The sequence below is a fragment of the Harpia harpyja genome, chromosome Z, assembly GCF_026419915.1.
Source record: "Harpia harpyja isolate bHarHar1 chromosome Z, bHarHar1 primary haplotype, whole genome shotgun sequence".
In the NCBI taxonomy this organism is placed as follows: domain Eukaryota; kingdom Metazoa; phylum Chordata; class Aves; order Accipitriformes; family Accipitridae; genus Harpia; species Harpia harpyja.
In genome coordinates, this window is record NC_068969.1 from 93,439,485 (window position 1) to 93,464,907 (window position 25,423).

A 25,423-nucleotide genomic window follows, 5' to 3' on the forward strand; every position below is an offset into this window, starting at 1 on the left:
GCTCCCCCGCTGGCGGACGGGGCGGACGAGTGTTCCGTGGTCGTTTGGGCGGGGAGGGGTCACCGCCTCCTCCTTTGCACGCTGGGATATGTAGTCCGCCAGAAGCCACAGGGCGCCGCCGCGTCAAAGGAGGCGGGCGCAGACCGGCCCGGTGCGGCGGCGGGGGAGCGCATGCGCTTACCGGGGGGCGGGGCGGGGGCGTGCCTGAGGCGGGGGGCGCGGCCACGACCTCCTTCTTCCTGCCGGTGGCTGCTCTGCTCTGCCCTCCCCAAGATGGCGGCCCTAGGTGTAAACAAGGTTGGGGCTGGCGCCGGGCCGGACGGCAGTCGGGGGTCCGGTGGCAGCGGCCGCGGCCCGGCTGGCGCCGCAGTGAAGGTGGGACGGGCTGCTCGGCCCTTCGCGCCGCCGGGCTTGGCCGCCTCCTGCGGCAGGGCAGGCTGTGGCGGCCGGGGATTGCGCCGTCGCTGCCCCGTCTGAGGGATAGGGGTAGCGCGGGAGCGAGGGGGGCTCCGGGACGGGAGACGTCCCCTGAGGCGGCGGGGCGCTTCGGAAGCCCTTTCCCCGCCTCGTCCGCGCTGAGCCGGTCTGCTGCGCGGTGCCTCGGAGCGGGGTGCGAGGCGGGAGGCCTCTGTGTGAGGGGGAGGGCGACTGGTGACTGCCTCACAGCGGGGAGCCGTCTCGGAGAAAACGTAACGCCTGGGCTGCCTGAGGTGGTTAGCTGACGCTATTGTCTTACGGATTGTCGGGTGTTGGTTTTTTGGTTTGTTATTTTTTTTTTTTACCCTAAATGACGATCAATTTCGCTTTTTATTGGCGGTTTAAGATGTTCTGGTCCCCCTGCTGTTTGTTCCTGCTACATCGGTACTGCGTTTGTAGCTTCGTAAATGGCTACCTTGGTATGACTGACATTATTATGTGCGTCAGCTGTGAATGGAAACTTTCTCCGCTGGCTGATAGTCTGCTTTGGCAGGGTCTTGCCCTCCGTTTCCTTTTCCTGCAAGGACGTTTCTGCGTACTTAGTTGTGCTGCTTGACCAGCGGGCTTTTCGTGTGGCAGTGCGTTAAATGAACCGGGCAAGAACTAGTGGTGATCAGGTGGGATGCTGAAGAGTTAAAATGTTCTGTTCGTGTCTATTTATTTATTTTTTAAATATCATTTGTATGATCATTATTTGTGTGTACAAAGGAAAATTAATGACTTAGCCTATCTGCTGTGATTGCAGGAACTTCTGTAAAATAAACTGTGTCACATGGGTTACTGTATGAAGTTTTGGTTTTTTTTATCAGCTCAAAACCAAATATAGTCTCTTTAAATTACAGGTTCTTGAGTGTGGTGTCTGTGAAGATGTATTTTCTTTGCAAGGTGACAAAGTTCCCCGGCTGCTTTTGTGTGGCCATACTGTCTGCCATGACTGTCTTACCCGGCTTCCCCTTCATGGCAGAGCAGTTCGTTGTCCTTTTGATCGACAAGTTACTGAACTAGGTAAGAAAATATAAGTCTGAAGTTCTTAAAACCTGTCAGCTAAGGATATCTAGAAGATAATGCTAGATAATAGATTCTTAATGCTCCACTTAGTGATAATATTTCCGAGTTATGAATGTGCGGTGTTCCTTTTCATTCAGAGAAGCTCATAGCATTGTTAAGCACTAGTAAAACAGGTGTCTTAGAAAAAGAAGGTCAAGATTTTAACTTCTTGAACCTGGGCTTGCAAGCGTTATACCTTAAAGTCTTTTTGAACACCTATATCTACAAAGGGACTACTCTATTTTAAATTAGTGTCTAAGGGTTCCTGCATGGGTATTCGTTTCCTGTTGTCCTGAACACTAAATAAACCATGCAATTAAATAGGTAGTTTCTTTGACAAACAGATTTGTCTGGATTCATGATGAAGTGATGTAGAGGGAAGTGTCAGTGATAACAAACATGTTTTTTACAATGTAAAGTAATTCTGTATATGCAATAACTGACAGTGGCAGGCTATCAGTAGGAATTCCCTTACTGTAAGAGTGTCTGCAGACAGTATTTGAAAGGATAAGATACAGCTTTTATCCAACAGTGGAAGTTTATTTTAGGCAAAAGATGACACTTGCTTATAATTCCTTCAGAATAGGACTTGCCTATTTAACATAGGGTTACGGAGGAGATGAGTTATCAGAAGAATTTGTACCGAGAAGAACTTGTTAATAGAACTGGCTCCAGCACTTCTGAATAGCACGGCAGGGGGAAAAGCTGTTGGAAGGAGGGGAATCCTCAGAGAAGGAGATCTCTAATCTGGTAATCCCTGAAAGAAATGTTTAAATATCAAATTCGCTTGAATAAGAATTTACTTTGCAGGAGGAGAATCTGCTAGATTGTAGACCAAACTGAGAGGAATACTGAGGCATTCTGTGGGATGCTTTCACGGAAATCGGAGTCAGGAAAAGAAATTCCAGTCTCATATGAAAGAGGGGTTTGTTTTTGGGGGGAGGGAAGTAGTAATTATGAGTGTCATGAATGATTGCCAATCTAGAAGATGTGGTTAAAAGAGTCACCATTTGTTTTACTTATCTGTGACTGTACAGCTGCACAGCATTTCTTAAGGTATGATTTTAAGGGGGAGAATGTTAGAGCACAAGACACACTCCTGCTGTTGTGAAGTATTTCTGTCCAAGACCACTGCTTGTATCTTGTAGAATAAAAGTAGCATTTTTGTTATGGTAGGAGTGCTGGTTTTGACTGGGATAGAGTTAATTTTCTTCACAGTAGCTAGTATGGGGCTAAGTTTTGGATTTGTGCTGAAAACAGGGTTGATAACACAGGGATGTTTTAGTTAGTGCTGAGCAGTGCTTGCACAGAGCCGATGCCTTTTCTGCTTCTCAACCCACCCCACCAGCGAGGAGGCTGGGAGTGCACAAGAGGTTGGGAGGCGACACAGCCGGGACAGCTGACCGCAACTGACCAAACGGATATTCCAGACCATATGAAGTCATGCTCAGTATACAAACTGGGGGGATTGCTGCTTGGGAACTAACTGGGCATCAGTTGGTGACTGGTGAGCAACTGCACTGTGCATCACTTGTTTGGTATATTCTAATCCTATTATTATTATTGTCACTTTATTATTGTTATTATTATCACTATTAGTTTCTTCCTTTCTGTTCTGTTAAACTGTTCTTTTCTCAGCCCATGAGTTTTTACTTGTTTTTTCCCCATTGTCTCTCCCATCCCACTGCGGGGGGGGGGGGGGGCGGGCAGTGAGTGAGCGGCTCCGTGATGCTTAATTGTTGGCTGGGGTTAAACCATGACGACAGGGAACTTGTCACTTCTTAGTTTTTATTGTGCGTTTTTTTCCCAGGCATCTGAAAGTATTCTCTCATAATTTTGGGGGGCTTTCAGGTTAACAAAAACAAAGCTTTATAAAAACATTTAAAGTTTTTTCATCTTACATAATACTGAGGAGCTTCTGATGAAACACAGTGAAACGTTATTAAACTTGTAAGGCTGTTACAGATAGGAAGAGGGAAGAAAAGCTTTAGCTTTTGTGTCTAGGATAGTAGACTTGCATCCTACTCTCTAGGACTAGAAAGAAGGATGATATGCTGTGACCAGCAGTTGCTCAAAAAAACAACAGGTAGAAAGTTTTAGCAAAACAGCTTGAAAGTAAAAAGACTTGTGTGAATAAAAATGCTCTGCCTGGTGATTTGGGGCAGAAGAGGATCGTAGCCACTTTTAGTCTTACCAGGTCCATAAGAACTGTCTTAAGAAATCTTACTGCTTCCAGCATGTAAAAATGGAGTGTTTGGAGCGCAGCTCGTAATGACACCTCTTTGAGGTGTCTGTGCATTTGTTGTCTTGCTCTAATCACCTTGTAGTTACTGCTGTTGGTTAAATATGCTGCACTTGTAGTTACTGTTTCCTTCTGAGAGCTCATGAGTGGTGCTGGGGGGGAGGCATGGCAACTCCGGGCCCAGTGAATTTCTCATCCTTCCCTCCATTTGAGGGCATGTTAGAAAGCAAGCTCCATTTTCACCCGTTTCTGCAATTGCTATTCTGCTGCTTAATGGAGTAGTCTCAGGAAACTCTTTAGCATCTAAATCTAGGTTATAGGGTCGCTGTCAAGGGAAAGGTCTGTTGAAAGAAAAGCTGTACAATCAGAGCGTAAAGCTACCTGTGTTGAGTAAAGGTCCTTGGTCAGTAACTGTGGATTTTAAGGATGCTTTTAGTTCGTCATTTAACCTATACAGTTCAGCAAATAGACTTGCTCGTTTTCCTTTGCTCTTTATAAATCACTTAATCCTATATTCCCAAGGAATCTTGGGAACTTTTTGAAAGAAATACTCAGGGATCTATATATGTATAGATATAGCTGTACTTCCTCCCTTCTGAAGTGGACACTTGGTTTAAATTTACTGGCCTGTCTCTTCTCTGTATATATAACTGTATGGGAAGGCAGGTTTAGAAGTACTTCGTCAATCAGGACTTCTGGAAATATGGAGTCTGCAAGTGAAAAATGACAACACGTTGTTTACATGCTTAGCAAAATATTCTAATAGTTCGTAAAATCTTGCTATGAGAGAAAATATTTAGTAATGAACTGGTAGGACTAAAGCCTGCCCAAACCGTATTACTTTGCAATTAGACTAAACATGGATTGGGGGGGGAGTGTTGAGAGTTCTTTAATGAAGTTGCCAGTGATGAATCTTCTAGTGGAGAATTTTAAATGGGTATGTACATATTAAAGGTATGTGAGCTGTCTAGTGGTTATCTTCAACTGGCTTAACATTCTTTAACCAAAAAGATGTAATGGAAAAGCTTTTTCAATTTGCAAAATTTTGAAGCCATACGTTCTGGAAATTATGTTGGCTCAGGCAATATATTTAGGGAAAAATGTATAAAATGGTCTTTGTAGAAGAAGAGACTCCCCTTAAAGCCTTTTCCCTTCAAATACCTTAATTTGGGAGAAGAGGTGAATAATTTCTTGCAAACTGCTTTCTCTCTTCTTCCTGCATTGGATTAGTGGGTTGTTTTTTTTTTTTTTTAAATACATGGACCAGGGAATGATTGGGAAGGATGTCCTTGTGTAACAGCTTTGGAGGCTCTGGCTTTTGACTTTAGCTGTGCAGTTCTGCTAAGAAAGCCCTTAACAGTTTATGGCTCCGGTGAACTCTCCCTAGCATCATCACATTACAGGGCTGAAACTATTCTCTGTCATTAGAACTTGTTGAACTGATGTATGCAGGTCTTGACATCCTTCATGGAATCCATCCCACTGGTATTGTTTACATGTCTATATTCTTTTGCTAGTGTTTGAGTGCTAAGATAAAACTTCAAAACATTATGCAAGAAAATGTAGCTATAACATAATACTCTCTCGGCTTTGTTCAGACATTTAGACAAAAGTTGCTCCTTTATTCCTTGCATTATTTATAATCCTTCTGCAGACAAGGTTCATGCTTTTGAAAATGGCATTTGTATTGTTGGCTGGCGTCAGTCTTAGTATCTTCACTCTGTCACTATCTCATTCCTGGCTGACACACTTCCTGCTATTCATGTCTTATTCTTCTGAGAAGAGACAGTCAGATTGTGTAGTGGTTTTGTAATGGGCACAAACATCCCTTGTAGGCAGAAGGATGAGATCACTAGACTCTTTTACACTTGTGACCAAAGCAGAGTATGAGCTGAAGTCTGAGAGATTAAATAGACGTATTTGCACGACTCATCTTTTATTTTTTTTAAATACAAAATAAGCATTTGATCAGATGTGTTGAAAATGTGTATGTTGAGTATGTAGTAATTCTATAGTATGTTTAGTGTGAAAAGCAGCAAAGTGGCTTTTTGTCAAATAAGTAAACTGTATAGTAGATACCAGTGAAATGAGACATGGCTTTCTGTATGATAATGCATGTTTTATAGGGTGCTTACTCGTTATAAATTCTGTTTTAGTAGATTAATAGTTGATATGTAAGCTTTGCCTGTTTTTTCTATTTGTGTCCAAGACAGCGCACTGAGAATGTCTAACATGTATTAGCAAATCTCAGGAGGTATAATAAAAAAATAAAGGAGGAATGTAAAAGCAGTGTAACTTTGTTTCTCCTGACAGCTTTAAGTTATGAACTAGAAAATAAACACAGTATGGCTACAGTTGTATCTTTTCTGTTGGTTACATATCAGTAAATTAGTTCTGCTTTGACTTTTCTGGCTTGGCTTTCTCTCCCTGCTAGACATGGGACAGAACCAACCTGATTAAAATCAGTTACGAGAATGTAATCTGAGGAGACTACTTCTTAGTTTGATTGGTTTGGGGGTTTTTTTGGTTTTTGTTTTGGGGTTTTTTTTTAATAAACATATTTAAACCTGTGAAAGAAAATAGTTTTGTAAGAAACTCTATGATTGAACAGCTTCTTTCTCTCTGAGCCTTATCCAATGTTTGCTTAAAGGCTAAGACAATGTTTGCTTAAAGGCTAATTTGCTATAATCTATTTCATAAGTAGGTTTATCCTTTTGGTGCATGTACATCCATATACACTCTGCTGTTAATGGATATCTGGATTAGTGGCTTAATCTGGAGATATGAGGTCCACATTAGTCTCAGCAGTCATTATATTGGTATGTTGTTAATGTGAGTATTTTATATACTGTAGTAATTGAAGGTTATGCACAGCCAGTTTGCTACGTGACAGTAGCAACTGTTCTAAACTGTTCTAAACACTGTAGAAAAGAACCATCTAGCCACGTTCCTGTGCTTTGCTTTCTGGGAGTTAGTGTGTAAAAATCTGTCTAGATACAGTGTCAGCAAATCCAGACTGTTTACAAACTGGTTTGACATAATTTAGATTCTAAAAGAGATATTGCATGCTGTATTTCTTCAGCTTGTAATGGGAGGTGACTCTTCCTTGCTCTGTGTTATGAAAAACACTATGATCCTGCTAGGAGTGCTAGATCTAAAAAATAACTAAGCTCTGAACTCAGAATATATCAAGGCAGATGACTGTGCTGGTGCTAACTGTAATTCTGGAGTCCCAGAACTTAACTTCTGTAAAATCCTTCAAGATCTGTGGCAAACAAAAGTTAAAACACTTCTTTTTTTGTTCGCAGTTTATTTTGTGGAGTGCACTGAGCTTAGGGTGTTGGTAATGCTTTCTGTACCAGAGAAGGCTTCCACCGTGGAACTGATAACTGAAGAGACCATTGACATGCCCTTTCTTTAAATCTAACTTCAAAGTTACTAACCAGTACTTTGACAGGCCCATTTGCAGAAACAGCAGATGTGCTAAAATGAATGGTCTTTTACTGGTAAGCATTTTTTTTAAAGATAGTCAATGGTTTCTTTGTACCAGCTGAGGGTGTTGGAGAGGAGAATAGCTTATATATGCTCCCATTTAGAGCTGTAGGAAAACAGTATGCATCCATTTATCTGTTCTCTGAACTCTGCCTTTTATCTGTGAGGCACATAACTTCTGTTTTGAGTTTGGCCACTGAGAATATTATGGTTGATGGTTTAAACTGTGGGAGGAAATGCCTAGGAAAGAAAGTTTCACATAGCAAAACTGGAAGCTGCACAAAGCAATAAGGTATACAGCGTGGATATGTTGGTTCCTGTTCACATCCCTCTTCAGAGGTACCATAGCATTACTGCCCTCACTTTGGCCAGATGTTGTGTGCACCTCATGAAACTACTTGTGCTGCTCCCCTTTATGGGAAAACAGTTGACATGTGAGCATATGTCTTCCACGTAATTGTGCCTAGCTGTGTAATGCAGGTCTGCTCTTTGAAACAGTACTGCAGGAAAAATATTGTCAGGTAGTAAAAAGCACTTGCATGTATTTCAAACAAGTTTTGAAGTCTTAAGATTGAAAGCCAGTCTCATTTTTCTTGTTTCATAGCTCTTGAAGTAAAAGAGAATGTTGTATTTTAACCCTGCTGGGCAGCTTAGCCCCACACAGCCATTCATTCACTCTTGCACAGTGGGACGGGAGAGAATCGCAAAGGCAAAAGTGGGTTGAGATAAAGACAGTTTAATAGGTAAAACAAAAGCTGTGCACACAAGCAAAGCAGAATAAGGAATTCATTCAGTACTTCCCACTGGCAGGCAGGTGTTTAGCCATTTCCAGGAAAGCAGGGCTCCATCACCTGTGGCGGTTACTTGGGAAGACAGATGCCATAACTCTGAATGTCACCCCCCGCTTCCTCCTTCTTCATGCCAGCTTTTGTTTCTGAGCATGATCTTACAGGGTATGGGAGATCCCTGTGGTCAGTTGGGGTCAGCTGTCCCTGCTGTGTCCCCTCCCAACTTCTCATGCAACCCCAGCCTACTTGCTGGCGCGGCAGCATGAGAAACAGAAAAAGGCCTTGACTCTGTGTAAGCACTGCTCAGCGATAGCTAAAATACAGGTGTGATATCATCACTGCTTTGGTCACAAGTCCAAAACATAGTCCCATACCAGCTACTATGAAGAAAATCAAGTAAATCCCAGACAAAACCAGTACAGAGAATAATTCTTAACAAGCTGAAGCTGAAGACAGGAGAACTTGCAGATCCATTTGTTATTTGATTGGGGTTTTTTTGCTTTTGTGTACACTTCCTTACAACAATATTGTAACATACCTAGCTCTTAAAAGCATTGCCTTTTAGGCAGTGAGTGTATTTGAACAGTGTTTCTGTAGTTCTACAAAGAGCCTTTATAGCAGTATATGATCTCTGTGTGCTGCAGATCCAGGCTCCTGTGGGAGCTGAAGATCCATATTCTTAGAACCATGAAAATGCTGATTATTCTCTGACTACGTGTACCAAGCTGAGGAGCAGTGAAACATGAGTATTTGGGATGGGTACTTTGTTTTGCTGGCTCTCATAACTGCCTGCTGCTAATAGTAGTTGGTGTCTGTTCATTTGAAACAGCACTTTCACTCTAATGATACGTCAAAGTCTATGGAGTGTTTGATAAATCTCAGTGTTGAAGGAGGAAGCCTTAATGTCTGTATAGGATCAGTGGGATGACATCTGAATTCCAGAAGGATGCAGAGGGCATATGCCTACCAGACAATCACAGGGCAGCATAGTTTAGGAGTTATGAAATTACACTCAGGAGAACCAGACAACTCAAGTAGCCTGGGCTTTCTCTTTGGGAAAACACATGGGATACAGTTTCTGTGAGTTCATGTCAGATGCAGACTTCTGTCAGACACCAGATATGTGGACTGAAAATGTCAAGAGTTTTTAGGCATCATCTGGAACCAGCCTCAGGCTCCAGTTGTTGTTCTGCTAGTCTTTGCATCTGGATTATGAGAGGCAGCCCAACTTTTTTCCAGATCTGGCATTGTTTTCTAAAGTTGTGTTTTCCAGATCATGCTTGAAGCAAACTATAAATTGAATAAAGTAGTTACTTGAATCTAATAAAGAACTGTAGTATGTATTATTTTTTTACAGTGAATAGCAGAGGTTCATTAAAAGTTTGGCTCATTCTTAGATGGGTATGTTTGCATGAAGTATGAAACAAATATCTGAATTACAAAAGCGGCATGCATCTGCAGTTTTGTCCAGATAGTGGTGTCCCGCACTCTAAAAAATAACTGCAGCAACCTTTTCTTGTTTTACAAACACAGTTCAAAAGTTCCATCATAAAATAGATGAGTCAATTTCAGGTCCTACAGATTCTGTTTAAATAGAAGGTAGCATTTCCAGGCACCTTCTTAGCTACATAAATGTACATCTGTCACTACCCTGGATATTACGAGTAATGTTGTGCATCCCATCATTCTACTCAAAGGTAGCAATGCCCCCCGTTTCTTTTCCTGAGGTTAGTAGCTTCTGTACACTTATGTAAACATCTGACAAAGAGATAAGGGCAATGTTATGTGACGAAACTAACATCCACAACTTGCCTTCCTTTCAGTGCACCAAAGAAGTGCTCTGTTAGTATTCAGCAGTAATGTTGGATGTAATAAATAATTTCTTGATCTTGTCTTTGTTCTCAGGTATATTATTTCAAGAACTGGTAAAAATAATGTTACAAGATCATAGACACTCATAGGTTAACTGTTATTTGTTAGGAAAACAGGATGGTTCGAGGTTTTCATGAAGATTGGTTTATATATCTGTGTTCTACCAATTTTGGCAAACTGATTGTAATGAAATCCCTGTGACAACAGCAGAAGAGCTCATCATAGCATTGAGGCTGGAAGAAGAGCACATACATTTCTTTACTAATCCCTTCCAAATTAGGAATTGTTAGCAAGTAATTAGACCCTCTACCTAGATTGGCATGTACTGATACTATATATGAACAGCCTTGTTAGTGTCAATTAGGAGTTAAACTGATTCTAAACTGTGCAGTAATAAAGGTTTAGTTTGGGCAGTAAACAACTTCAAAAGTTGATCTGCCCCCAGTTTTGAAGAAGAAAAGAAACCCAAACCTACACACGGAAGTGACACTTGTTCTGGAAATTCATAGTGAATTCAACACTAAACTCCATTGAAAACACCTCTCTGTTCTCAGATTGGCCATTTGTAATTGGTCATTGCTGATTTCCAAAAGCATATAGTTGTGATTCAGCAATGGTAGTCAGCCTATCGCAGTTAATCAAATACAATTTTCTAGATGCTCTATATTAAGGAGAACCTCAGATTCTGTGTACTCAGTCCCTGAAAATGGCAAACATCCCATTTGAGGAACGTCTAATAGCATACTACTAAAATACATTTTTTTTCTTTTATATGTAACAACTCTGCTGAGAGGTTTGTGCTATGTGCTAGGTGCTTTCTGCATTAGATGTAAACCACTTTTTAAGAGCCATCTCTTAAGAGTGCAGGAGCAAACAATTCCAAAGTGTTGGAAGTCAAGCAAGCAGGGCGGAAGGCCAGCTTGGCTGAGCAGGTATCTTCTTCTAGAACTTAGGCAGAAAAGGAAGTTGTAGAGACATTGGAAGCAAGGACAGGTGACACAGGAGGACTACAGAGATGCTGTTTACCACTGTGGGGAGAAAATTCATGTGGCCAAAGCTTGATTAGGGTTCAAGCTGGCCAGCACTGTGAAGGACAACAAAAAGGGGTTTTTAAATAAGTTAACAGCATAAGGAGGATCAGAGATAACATTGGTCCATTGCTTGTTGTGATCAGATGTAGACAAAGCGGAGAGGTTTAATCCGGGGATAATCCTGGTTATGCGTACAAACTGGGGGATGAGAGGCTGGAGAGCAACCCTGCAGAAAGAGATCTGGGGGTTTGGGTTGATGGCAAGTTGAACATGAGTCACCAGTGTGCTGTGGCAGCCAAAAGGGCCAACCGTGTCCTGGGGTGCATCAAGCACAGCACAGCTAGCTGGTCAAGAGAGGTGATTGTCCCACTTGACACTGTGCTGGTGCGGCCCCACCTCGAGTACTGTGTGCAGTTTTGGGTGTCTCTATAAGAAAGACATCAAACTGTTAGAGCATGTCTAGAGGAGGGTGACCAAGATGGTGAAAAGTCTCAAGGGCAAGACTTAGGAGGAACAGCTGAGGTCACTTGTCTCGTTCATCTTGGAGAAGAGAAGGCTGAGGGGTGACCCCATCGCAGCCTACAGCTTCCTCATGGGGGCAGCGGAGGGGGAGGTGCTGATCTCCTCTCTCTGGTGACGAGCGATAGGACACGAGATGGAATGAAGCTGTGTCAGGGGAAGTTCAGACTGGACTTTAGGGAAAGGTTCTTCACTGAAAGGGTGGTTGGTCACTGGGACTGGCTCCCCAGGGAAGTGGTCATGGCACCAAACCTATCAGGGTTCAGTGAGCATCTGGATGGCGCTCTTAGTCATATGGTTTAGTGTTAGGCAGTCCTGCGAGGAGCAGGGAGTTGGACTCGATGATCCTTGGGTCCCTTCCAATTTGAGATACTCTATGATTCTAATTTTCTCATTTGGGAAGAAAATGAGAGAAGAGAATGCACCAGCCAACTGGAGGGCAGCTTTGCAGAAAAGGACCTGGGGGTCCTGGGTTACCTGATGTGCTGTTGCGGCAAAAGAGGCTAACGGTATCCTGGACTACATTAGGAGGAGTGTTGCCAGCAAGTCCAGGATGGTGATCCTTCCCCTGTCCTCAGCACTGATGAGACCACATGTGGAGTACTGTGTCCAATTTTGGGCTGCCCAGTACAAGAGACATGTGGAGCTGCTGGAGCAAACGGCCAGTAAGATTATGAAGGGACTGGAGCATCTTTCATATGAGCAAAGGCTGAGAGAGATTTTACAAATATCTGAAGGGAGGGTGTAAAGGAGACAGAGCCAGGCTTTTTTCAGTGTATTAGTGACAGAACTAGAGGCAATGTGCACAAACTGAAACACAGGAAGTTCTGTCTACACATAAGGAAACAATTTTGACTGTGAGGATGACCAAGCTCTGGCACAGCTTACCCAGAGAGGTGGTGGAATCTCCCTCCTTGGAGATCTTCAAAAGCTGCCTGGGCACGGTCCTGGCCAGATCCAGGCCTGGCCTGCTTGAGCAGGGTCACTGGGCAAGGTGATGTCCAGAGGTCCCTTCCAACCTCAACCATTCTGTGATTCTGTAATGACTAAAAAGTAATAATCCAGTGCTCAAAGATGATGCTTCATCTCTTGAGGCACCTTTACCTTGCAATGGAGAAAATGTCTTTAAATTTATGACAATGATGCTGAAAAAAGTCAAGGGATACTTTCTTGGAGAAGCAATCAGTAGGGTTCTCATGCTACATCGTCTGTGTGGGTAGCATTTAGCAGCAACCATTGGGATGCAATTCTGGTTTTGCTTCTCATCACGTTGCTTCTTGTTAACCTCTACAAAATGAGTATGACACGGGAATAGACGTGGGCTTCTGCTTCACTCTAGTGGGTCTTTCTGAATATTGTTTTAACTCTTGTTCAGGTTTTTACTGGACTGAGATCTGCAACAGGTGTTGCATCTTGTGATTCAGGGAATATGAGGTTTGTCAGTGTGAATTCTTCACAGCTTCTGTTAGTACAGTAGAAATGTTCACTGTATGTAGTTATGCAAAATACTAATTTTTATGATACACATTAGAGTTTGTGTGTTCCTTGTAGTCTTTAGTTGTTAGCTATTGCGGATTATTTTACAAGTGTTTTTACTAAGTTTTTGTAAACTTTTAACAATGTTGGCATCTTTTAAGTAGGGAAAATCTGCATAAATATTAAGTAGTTCCATGATGAAAGGAAGGAAGAGGATGGAAAGGTAGCGTGCGCTTACACAGAAAAAGTGGTAGTTGTATCTCACTCTAGTTAGTATCACTGTAGTTAATGTGCTCTTAATATTTGTCAGAATCTCAGCTGTGGTTTGTGGAACTTCTCATGATGGTATTTGCTTGAGGTTTTTCTTCCTCTCCTCCCCTTCATTTAAATGTTTCTCAAAAATAGGAGATTCTGGTGTCTGGGGCTTGAAAAAGAATTTTGCTTTGTTGGAACTCTTGGAACGGTTGCAGAATGGACCTGCTGGGCAGTGTGGGACAGCAGAAGAAGCCATTGATCTATCTGGAGAGGTACTGAGTTTTAAAAAAAGCAAAAAGTTTGTTACATTTGATTAAAGTTAGCTCTAGATAGAAAAAAAATGAAAATCAGGTTTTTGCCAAATCTAATTTCACTAATAATGCTGTTGTTTTCTTTCAGTATCTAGTATTAAGGCTTCAATTAATTGCTTCATAATTGATTGCTGATCTGTACTAACTAAAGCAGAAAATGAAATGGTATTGCCGAGTAGGCATACCTTTTTCCCCTTTTGGGGGATTTTAAGATTTTTAGAAAAGGTTACTTATTTGGATATTTTACAGTGATTTAAGGACAGTTTTCTAAAACTTCTTAGAAACTCTTCCTAAAGAGTTAAACTCTTCTTGAGTAGTTGCCTTTTATAGTCATTTGATATCACTACATCATGTGATAGTACTTCATTATCAAAACTAGCTGCTTTAATCATTTCAGTATTAACAACTGGTATGAAAAAAGTATCATGCAGTGCTCTTCTAGGAATAGATAACTGTCCTAAGTGCTTATTTGTCCATTGGTGTTTTGTCTGTATGTAACTTTGTAATTCTTTGTTCTGTAATGACTGCTTTGGAGGAAATGACTGGAGCCTGAATTATTTTATCCTCCAAACCTTAACAACGTCCACTGAGGTTTGGATTTGTAAAATCACTCAACACCTCTAGAATAATTGATTGGAGTTGACTGTAAAGGAGACTGACTTTTATTTTTTAAAAATTTATTGAGAACTTAAAATCAAGTTTTCAAAGTTGGCCAAATATTTATTAGTGTGTAACTTTTAAAGAAAGTCTGTTTTCAGCCTTATAGGGGTGACAGGTTTTCTGATTTTCCGCAGTTATTGGAATTAAATGTTAACAACTTCAGTTTTGTCTTTTTTTTTTTTTCGGTTAGAGTATCATTCGTTGTGATGAAGATGAAGCCCACATTGCATCTGTATATTGCACTGTTTGTGCCACTCACCTGTGTGCAGACTGTTCCCAGCTTACTCATTCTACAAAGACACTAGCAAAACACAGGCGTGTACCTCTTGCTGATAAGCCTCATGAGAAGACCATGTGCTCCCAACACCAAGTGCATGCTATTGAGTTTGTTTGTTTAGAAGAGGGCTGTCAGGGGAGTCCTCTTATGTGTTGTGTCTGCAAAGAATACGGGAAGCATCAAGGTCATAAGGTACTGCTAATAATCTGTTTCTAGTCATGCCATGGGGTGGCTTGCATAATTATCCAAATAAAGTATAAAAGATTATCAAGAAAAGATGGTAGATTCTTGACGTGTCTTTACAGAAGTAACTTCATACTGTTCTTTTGTTTTCCCTTTATTTCAGATGACTGCCATGGTAAAATTACAAGGAAAAGCCCCATTATTTCTAAGACCACAATAAGTTATTTATATATTAAGATGGACAGTCCCTTTATCTGATGCTTTTCTGAACTTCTCACAGCATTGACTCACCAGTTCTGAAAGTTGTTTTCATCATGCAAACACTAGGTTCACCCAAGCTGGTGCAGTCTAAGTGCCCTTCTTTTTTTATAATCAATTATGGTAAATGGCAAATTTGTATGTTTACTTGTGTAATTGCTAGATGGCTATCTTGGTCTCAGCATAATCTGTAACTCCTGATTGTGTTTTAAATTGCAAGATGGTTTTAAATTCTTGCTTGCCTTTCCTATATATACATATATACATACGCACATATATACATTAAATATGTAGTAAAATAGAAAAGATTATTAAGGAAGATATTTATGATTGATTTTTGATATGTTGCTTTTAATTATAGCATTCTGTCTTGGAACCAGAAGCAAACCAGATTCGTGCATCCATTTTAGACATGGCCCACTGTATAAGAACTTTCACAGAAGAAATCTCAGATTATTCCAGAAAATTAGTTGGAATTGTTCAGCATATAGAAGGAGGAGAACAAATAGTTGAAGATGGAGTTGGAATGGCCCATACTGAACATGTATGCTTCCCCCCCCCCCCCCCCCCCTCCCCCCGTGCACAGACTATTTGCTTTTTGTAATAACCAAGATAAGGAATTTCTCTGAAAATTATACATAGGTTTTATAAGACAATACCTTAAGTTCTTATGTCTCCTAACTCAGCATTGAGGCTTAAGCCAGGAGGTAGAGGGGAACTTGTGGTCTGTTACAATGTTTTTAGGCTACATGAAAATAGGGAGATAGTAGGGAAAGCTGTATAACTGCTACTACAGTATTGAAGTACTGTGACAGGTTGCATCTGTTCTCAGGTGCTGTGATACTACTGAGGCTTTTCTCCCTGGTCATTTTTTGTTAGGTGTGTATATATAAAAATCAGCTACTGGATTATTGGAGTAACTTCTTGAAGGACCTTACTCTTAGGACTGATAAGCCATTCTGTATAATTGAGACTTGAACTGTGATGTAGCCAAGCAGATGTGAACATAAGTTAGAAATTGAATAAAATGAAAAATGTACTTCTGGAATCAACTGGTGTCCTTAATCCTCTGGATCTTCCCACTGTGACACTGTAGGTACCAGGGACTGCGGAGAACGCTCGCTCATGTGTCCGAGCCTATTTTTCTGATCTTCATGAAACTCTTTGTCGTCAGGAGGAAATGGCTCTTAGTGTTGTTGATGCTCATGTGAGAGAGAAGTTAATTTGGCTTAGGCAACAGCAGGAAGACATGACCATCCTCTTGTCACAGGTTTCAACAGCTTGCCTTCATTGTGAAAAGACTTTACAACAGGTAGGTTGGCAAGTGAACTATAACATATGACAAGATACATGGAACTGCAGATGAAGTTCAGGCTACAAATGAAAAGGTCAGATGGTACTCTGCATTTTTATTTCCTTTGCAATGTTAAAACAATAATGATATAACACGAGATTGAAGTATTCATTTCAAAGGGGTGTTAGACAAGGATAATCAGTATAAAAGCATCAAGTCCTCCAGTTGCTGGGAATCCTGTGGCATGATTCCCTTGTCTGGAGTAATTTCTAGTTATTTGTGAGGTTAGTGGGAAGGAGAGATGAAACTGAAGCAAAAAAGCTACAAGATTTATGGGAAGGGTTTTACAGTTGCAATTACCAGTACAGATGCTTGAAGATAGTTGCCATACAAGGCTGTTAAGAAAAAATGTTTTAGGACTAAATAACTCTTGGTAGCACTTGTAATACAGGTAATTCAGCATATTAAATGTGAAGAAAGTGGCTATATAAGAGTATCTGGGTGGTCCATTATTCACTTAATCTAGTGGTAGCAAGAGGTAAATAGTATATGTAGCAAACAGTAAACTGAGTGTGAGAAATTACTTCATTAATGTGTTATTTGTACTTTTTTTTTTATTTGTTCGGAGCCAGTGTCTGGTTGCTTACTCAGATGTACTTTTAACAATGCAAATGTTCGCATCATTAATGGGTGGATATTAATCTCTCTGTGTTGTGTGTTGCTGTATGCTGCAAAGCAGCTGCTCTATTCCAGCTGATGGAATGGTATATACGAACGATATAAATATTCTTTATATATTACATTACTGTCTTTTATAATGTATATTCTTATTCCTACAGGACTAAGAGAGGTCAAAGAAAAAGTTTTTTAAAACTGCAGAACTATTTAGTATCTATTAGTTTTAAGGAAGAATGACAAGGGCTTCACATTTGTATTGCGATTTTAAACAAATCTATTTTGTAAATGTGAGTTTCTTTAACTAGAGTGCTTCTGTTTAAAATGCTTTATTTCCAGCCATCATATTTACGTTGTGTTTGGTTATTTTAAGTAAATTACTAAAGTAAAGACATGCTTTTGTTTTCTTTGTCTGTTTAGGATGACTGCAGAGTAGTGTTGGCCAAACAGGAAATTACAAGGTTGCTAGAGACATTACAGAAACAGCAGCAGCAGTTTACAGAACTTGCAGATCATGTACAGCTGGATGCTAGCATACCTGTCACTTTTACAAAGGTATTCTTAATCTCATGAAAGTACAGCTATCCACTTTATGAAGTCCCAAATGTAATTTAAAAGAAAGCAGGAATGATATATGTTCATTATGATGCTGTATTTGTTGCAGCAAATTTAGGCAGTTCAGTATCAGTTAGAGCCACAGTGTCTTATTATATGATGAATGCTGTGTGGTATTTGAGCAACAAAACCACTGTACTGTTGGAATTAGTGTGAGAAACATTCATTTGACATTGACTACATCAGTAGCTTTGTTCAAACATTAGCTGCTTTCTTTTAAATATGTAAGATGGTATTTTTGAATTCTAGAAACACCTTCCATTGGAAATATACCTGATTTATTATAAGTTCAGCTCAGAGCAGAAATCTACCCTTTGTTTTTCCATGTATTTTTGGCTTTTTCATGAAGACAGCATAACTTCTGCCGGATGTTTATTATTTTATTTCCTGAAAATTGCACACCTATTTTTAAATGCAACAGTGCTATTATAACTTTAAGTTTATAATATTAAAAGTAATGTATTTCTTTCAATTTGTTAAATGATAATTTGTCTTGTAGTTGCTTTGTATTCACTGATAGTTTAGACACAGTTCATATTCTAAGTAGTTGGGGTTTTTTATTGCTTTAATATCATTTCAATACCACCTATTCTTTGAAAGGGATGAAATTATTTGGAGTTCGATACTGGTGATACTTTTCACATAGGAGATTAAATAAATTTGAAACTCCAAAGAACAAGAAGTACTTTGATTTATGGGGTTTTTTTCTGTTCTGAATGGGTGAAAGAGGAATAGGATCTATTGTTGCTGATGTGAAACTGAGGATTTAACTGTTGCTGTTGAAGTCTGTACTATAAGGAAATGGATGCTTCCACGGGGATTCTGGGGATTCTGTCCCAGGTCTTGTTGTCAGAAATTCAATTTCTTCCAAATAATTTGTTTTGTAACTTCAGTATATTTGAATTTCCATGTAATAATTGCTTTGTCAGATCAATAAATGCAACATTTTCATTTCTGTCCCTCTGTTCCCTATTCAGCAGAGACCAGAGTTAGTAGGGTCAGGGAGACCTGTTCTGCAAACCTCCATTGTTCCATGAATGAAGCAGCAGTCACATTTCACAGATGATGAATTACGTTCTGTGTATTAAGAGCTGATTGATGCTGCCATCTCACGGGGCTGAGTCAGAGAGGCATTTTGGATGTGTGGTTTTGCCTTTAGGAGCTGTTAATCTGACTCAGAAAATTTTGATTGTGAATTTCTGAGCATTTGGAAAGAGAATGGTTGCAACCAGCTAAGTTGTAATAGGAGATCTGAAATAAGTCTCAGCTTGGGGGACTCAGAATTCTTCCAGTGTCTCTCTACACCTCAGCTTTCTTTAGAAAAAAATAGGACTTCTATTGTTTTTCTCCTGTGACAAATTGGTATTTTTATGAAATATTCTGAAGCTTAGATTCTGAATTTCAAAGATGCCAAAGCAAATGTCATTTTTCACAAAAAGAGCAGCAGTCATGAAAAAGTAAGGTGAAAATAATTACTTCAGTCTCTTACTTTTTATGTTTCCTCCCTTCTGAACAAGTTTCAAGCTCTCTTTCTACACAATGTTTTCTTAGAATACTGTCATGCTGATGGCCACTGTTGTGACTTGTAGTGAGGCTTGTTGTACCTGAAAGGTCTGTGCCTGGCAACAGATTTCAGACAGAAATAAAATCTTCAGATCAAAAACTGTAAATATCACTGAAAAGGTCTTTCTCAGAAACTCTCATGCACTGAAGGCTGCATCCATTATAAAATTAAAAAAGCATTTCAAACAGTACCAGATCAAAGGAACATTCCATATCCAGTGAAGGTTGTGGAGATTTAAGGAGGGGAGGGAGAAATCCTTTCCACTATTGAAAGTGAGTAGGTTTTATCCACATTTTTTTTGTTTCACTGATGACATGAAAAACATGGATAGTGCTGTTTCCTCTTCCTAAACCATCAAGGGAAATGCCACATATAAAGCTCTGAGGGGAGGAGTTGGAGAATTCCAGGGCACGATGCTGAAAATCTTTCAAGAAGTATGTTAATATATAATAATTTTTTCCCAAATGTTGTTAATATATTGTTTCCAATGGATCCTCCTTTACCTATGTATTTATGAGGACTTTGACCAAATAAGGTTGAGATGTCTTCATGTACTTAGTTTGTTGGCAAGGAGATGGCTCCTCATCCAGGAGTGTGATCCTTATTTGAAGAGAGAGATTGCTGTTTTGTTCTGGTCAAATGAGAGCAGTGGCTGTGGAGTGTTATATACAGGAATAGCAATTGGTCATCCTAAATATTTGTGTGTACATACTGGGGAGAGGGAAAATAATTAAGAAAACAGTACCTGAGGTAGTAAAGAGCACTTATCCATCATTGTTGAAGCAAGTATGGGAAACTGCTAACCCTTACCAACACCAAGAGTACCCTAGAAGACAGTAATCTATCAGAGGGAAAGCACTTAACACTATCTTTAAGTAAAGCTATATACAGCTTTTGTCATGTCAACAAATTCTTAACAAAGATGAAGGACAAGGGCAAAAACCCAAGAGATCACAGTTGTGTGATTTTTTTCTTCTGTACTTTCTGTATTGAGATTTAAGAAAACACCAAGTTTTACTTAAACAGAAATCACAGGTTACCTGTTTCTAAGTATGCTATCAAGTTATGCACCTGCCAGAAATGCAGACACGTAGGGGTTTTACTGGCCAGATTTTTTTAAATAACATTTTTTATTAAAGGTGCTGATATAGTTGATGCAGAGATGTTTTTTTTTAATCTGTCAGTTTCTAGCTGTGATCATCAATAGCCAATTATTTCTGACTCGTATTACAGGTGCTATACATTATTTTCTGAGTAAGAACTTTTCTGCAAGGTTCTTCCTAAGGTGACGGAACTGCTTACACAAAAAGTGGAAATTTGGTGTCCATCACAGATTGCATTTTGATTCCTTCTGAGAGAGTACAAACATACTGAGAACAACCTGTTTTCACTCTAAACCTTACAGAAAGCAAACTGCAACAGGATGGCTAAATTTGACAGAATCATTCATCTCCTCTACTTCTCTGATGCTTTAAGTTGCACGGGCCGCCACTGCCTCTGCCCTCTAGCCATGGGAGCTGTAGAGGTGACTGGTGCTTCTGGTGGTGCCCTGAGAGCACAGCCAGGCTGGCTGTTGTGGTTTAACCCCAGCCAGCAACTAAGCACCACACAACCACTTGCTCACTCCCCCCGCCACCCAGTGGGAAGGGGGAGAGAATCAGAAGAAAAAAAAAAAAAAAACCTCATGGGTTGAGGTAAAGACAGTTTAATAAGTAAAGCAAAAGCTGCGCACACAGCCAAAGCAAAACACGGAATTCATTCACCACTTCCCACCAGCAGGCAGGTGTTCAGCCATCTTCAGGAAAGCAGGGCTCCATCAAGCATAACGGTTACTTGGGAAGACAAACACCATCACTCCAAATGTTCTCCCCCTTCCTTCTTCTTCCCCCAGCTTTATATGCTGAGCATGACGTCATATGGTATGGAATATCCCTTTGGTCAGTTGGGGTCAGCTGTCCCGGCTGTGTCGCCTCCCAACCTCTTGTGCACCCCCAGCCTCCTCGCTGGTGGGGTGGGTTGAGAAGCAGAAAAGGGCTTGGCTCTGTGTAAGCACTGCTCAGCAGTAACTAAAACATCCCTGAGTTATCAACCCTGTTTCCAGCACAAATCCAAAACATAGCCCCATAGTAGCTACTATGAAGAAAATTAACTCTATCCCAGCTAAAACCAGCACACTGGCTGACTATCAGCAAGCTCTGGCCATAGCCAGGGTGTTGCCTTCAGCAAGAAACCTATAAACTTAGCAGTTCTATCCAGAGCTGCCTCTTTTCCTTACTCCTTCCTTTCAGGCACAGAGAAGAACTGGGAACATTCTTCCCCAGAAATTTTAGACAAAATCAGAACTGAGGCTTGAGTGTGAAAAGGATGCTGGAGGCATGGCCTTTTTTATATTCTTCAGTGCCTTTTGCATACTTCTTTGTGTTCTTTCTCTTTGCCTGTATGTTTCCAGCTGACATGCTTGTCAAGAATCTGCCCACAGGTTTTTCTTCTTCAGAAGGAGATAACCCTTTCTGATAACGTGCTGTGTTGCAATGTTGTCACTGAACTTGGCAACTTCAGCTCTGAATCCAGAAATCTAGAACTTAGAAGGAATTTATTAAAAAGCAAATAAGTCTCAATGTTTTATTTTCCAAAGCTCAAATATTCAGTTAGTCTTTTGGTTTTGGAGCATCTCTCTTGTGTAGTGTCAAAGCTGTAGGGCTGAAACTGCTCAGCTTGTACAAGTTTATTTCACAGATTCAAATAAAGTCATTTTTTCACAACAAACAGCCTGTGGAGTTCTACGCCAAGGATCTTCTGGGCCCTAAATGTCTGTGGTTTCAAGAAGCAGACAGACAGATTCATAGATGAATAATACATCAAGATCAGTTAGTTGCAGAAACCGCACTGTTGGCTCACCAAGTCCATGAGCTGCAAGCTGTTTGACACAGGGAGGGTGTTTAGGGCAGTTATCATGGTGTGCTTTCCTTGTCTCTTACTTTTTCATGTATCCATCTTTACCTACCTTCAGACAACATGCTAGATTAGCTGGACCTTTGACCTGACTCTTAAACTTACAATCATGGTGTTGCTTACTTTTGCATTGTGGTTTTTGCAACATTTTTTTAATTACTTTTTTTTAGAAAGCAGTTTCTCGAGCTGTGTTTACTCTCTTTGGAGACTGCAATAGCATAAGGTCATTGAATTAATCTGTATTGATTATTCTGGCAGTATGCTGCTTCATCTGTGACAGGGGAGAATGGAGTTGCATGTCATGATGACATATATCCAGCTATATAATGGATCCTCTGTGTGTGTATGTGTGTATATCTCAAGTCACCTAATATAGGTGTTTATATATCTGGTCATGCTGGTGCATGTTGGTCTTGTACCAGGAGAGGTTGTAGCATTTTTGCACTCAGTAAATAGCATTTCTAATGCAAGAAGAAATGAAAAGCTGCGTGGGGTAGACACAGGTTTTTGTGTATTGTTTGCCCAGCACAGCGCTGTCTGGATTTTGCAAGAAAACAAAGTATTGCCACATAGTTCTGACGATTGAAACTCTGGTATTTGATCAAGGTAGCATTTCTAAGTACATCAAAATATGTTTCAGGGGTACCTAGTAATCTTAGCCTATGTCGTTTATTTTACAATTTACAGTTTGCTGCTTTATATTAGTAATACCACTTGACTGCATTGTTAGCATCAGCTTGTTCAATACTCATGGTAGCTTGGTCTAAACTACAAATAGGAAGTTGATTCTCCTTCCTTGCCTCCAAGCAAGACTTGATGTGGGGGGGCATTGTTTGTTTTTCTTCAGATTTCAGATTACTGCTTAATGCTAATAATGTAGCTGGTTTAATGTGGTAAAGGATTGGAAGTGGCTTGAGGTGAAGAGGTGTAGCTATGGAGCCTCCAGCAAGGAAATAGTTCTGTAGGTGGGGGCATCATAATGTGACAAAACATAGTGGAAAAGCTACAAAACCAACAGAGAGTTCTCTGGTCAGAGAATTCTAACTGATTACTATGAACAATTCCTCATGTGGTTTGAGCCAGATTGATGAAAGAATTTGAAATTTTATTAGGTACAGACACACTAGAATGAGATTGGCTGTGTTTCTAAAAGGCATGTGATAACGCAGGCAGAAGTTACAGGTTCACTACAGAGATTACTGGGTATTTTGGTTTATGTTATTGCTGGAGGTGATTGGTGATTGTGCCTTGTATTTTTGGAGTCCATCCATTTAATCACTTTACAAATAGTGACAAGATAAGTATCTTAAACATAAAAGTTTTCTAATTTGAATTTCCTAAACTTGCTCTTGTTTTGTGTATGCTGTTTCTTCCAGGACAACAGGGTACATATTGGACCAAAAATGGAAATTCGGGTTGTCACTCTAGGATTAGATGGAGCTGGCAAAACAACTATTTTGTTTAAGTTAAAGCAAGATGAATTCATGCAGCCAATTCCAACGATAGGTTAGTATCAGCAATTTAAATGTAATGATTTTTCTGAATGTTTGACTTACATGTATAATTTGATTATTTTATATTCATACAGAACAAGACTATAAAACTTTAATATTTTTATTCTAGGTTTTAATGTTGAAACAGTAGAATACAAGAATTTGAAGTTTACAATTTGGGATGTAGGAGGGAAGCACAAATTGAGGCCCTTATGGAAACATTATTATCTCAATACACAAGGTGAGATTAATACAACTTTTAAACTGTATTTTGTCTTCTAGCTTGTATTTCAGAGCCAAAAAGTTTATTAATAGAAATAATTTATAACAGTAGAAAATTGTTCATCTAATGCAAAGTACAGCTGCTGGATTCATGAGCTAAGAAATTTTAATCCAGTTGGTCATAGTGTCTGCTGCATGATAAAGGCAAATTCTCCATAAATCCATCAGACAGTTCATGAAGCCAAACAAAACTAGAATCTCTGTTAAACTGGTTATAGCTGACAGCAGACAAGGTGCAGCGTTCCAAAGTTTGCATAGTGAGAAGTAGTACTTGCCAGGTATGAAATTTAAATAGCACTTGAAAGGAAAACATTCAGCCTTTAGGAGCCTTTAGTTAGCAACTTAAAAAATTCTGCAAAGTTCTGTAACATCTGACTTAGTATTGCAGTGTAATATCTGGTCATAGACTAGATTACTGATTCTGAAAACTTTGATCTAAATGGTGCCAACTTAGAAATTCATGCTGTCCTTCTGTTAATCCTCCATAGTTGTTTTCCGAATTAGAAAGGGGTTTCTCTTCATTAATTCATTCAGAATTATCCGAAATACTTAGGAATGACAAACATCAGTTATGCGCTCAACTTCGTGCATTATTTCAGCCTTCATTGCAAACTTAAACATTTTAAATTCTTCATCTTTTCAAACTTAAAAATTGTATTTGGGGATTTCTGTTGTTCTCCTAAAACTTACTGTGTAAACGCCAGTAGCGTGGAATCATGTCTGCCTTGAAGAATTGTATGTTGGAGAGAAAGTCTAAGCAGTTAACCTGGTGCATAACTGCAGTTAAGTTTTGTTTAGTTTTGCTGGGATTTTTTCATTGCAAAAACCATGAGTTTAAATTCTGTCCTCTAGCTCTGCCTCCCTGACTCTCTAGTCTTTCTGGCATCTTGGTTACTCTCTGTAGTGGATAGTAAAATCTACTGCTGCTGTGTCAGGTCCATGGCAATCTTCTCTGGAATGTGTAGTCTGTAGCTGAAGGAAGCTGTGCCAATTTGGCTGAACCTGTAGATTTTACAGCCAGTTAAGGGAAACTGGAACAGTTGATTGTGTATAAATGGAGTTGATTGAGTATAAATGGATCAAGAAGTGGTTTAAACTGAGATACTCAATCGACACATAGTAAATCTGGTTTTAGACCTAAGTAGTTAAAATATCACAACCTTTATGTTAGACTAGGCAAAAAGCAGACTTTTTTTTCCCTGTTTTAGGATGAATTCTACATTTTTGTCAAAAGTATAGAGGTATGTAAGGCATTTCTCAGTCCTGGATTTGAAATTGAAGTTGTGCACTGCTGAGAAACTTCACATAGAATACTGCTAGAAAAAAAAGAATTGTATAAGTTGAAATCTAATTTTATAGAGTTTATATTTAAATGTGTGTAGAACATTTCTCTCTTTCTTTCATAGCGGTGGTGTTTGTTGTTGATAGCAGTCACAGAGACAGGGTCAGTGAAGCACACAGTGAACTTGCAAAATTATTAACAGAGAAGGAACTGCGGGATGCCTTGCTCTTGATCTTTGCTAATAAACAGGTACTGGTCATTTTTTTCACTCTGTTACTTTTCCTCAGTTTGTGTATCAAATTCCATCTTTCTGAACCCTCTGCTATGGGTAGGGAATGGTAATGCGGAAAGCATAAAACGTAGATGTTTTCCTTATGT

General features: G+C 39.9%; 1 protein-coding gene across 3 annotated transcripts in view; it reads left to right on the forward strand.

Annotated features, from left to right (window-relative positions):
- Positions 1-234: 234 nt before the first annotated feature.
- The window catches only part of TRIM23 (tripartite motif containing 23), a 28,556-nt gene continuing 3,367 nt past the window's right edge, over positions 235-25,423 (forward strand). The window contains exons 1-10 of one of the 3 annotated variants that reach the window (XM_052776727.1): positions 235-297; positions 1,320-1,482; positions 13,350-13,471; positions 14,361-14,639; positions 15,250-15,432; positions 15,985-16,200; positions 17,278-17,412; positions 23,365-23,494; positions 23,612-23,722; positions 25,170-25,294. In XM_052776727.1, the coding sequence (XP_052632687.1) occupies positions 274-297; positions 1,320-1,482; positions 13,350-13,471; positions 14,361-14,639; positions 15,250-15,432; positions 15,985-16,200; positions 17,278-17,412; positions 23,365-23,494; positions 23,612-23,722; positions 25,170-25,294 (1,488 nt within the window). In that variant the 5' untranslated portion in view covers positions 235-273. Of the gene's footprint in view, positions 376-1,319; positions 1,483-13,349; positions 13,472-14,360; positions 14,640-15,249; positions 15,433-15,984; positions 16,201-17,277; positions 17,413-23,364; positions 23,495-23,611; positions 23,723-25,169; positions 25,295-25,423 lie in introns of all 3 variants that reach the window. The other 2 variants (XM_052776726.1, XM_052776728.1) reach the window with 2 other exon arrangements.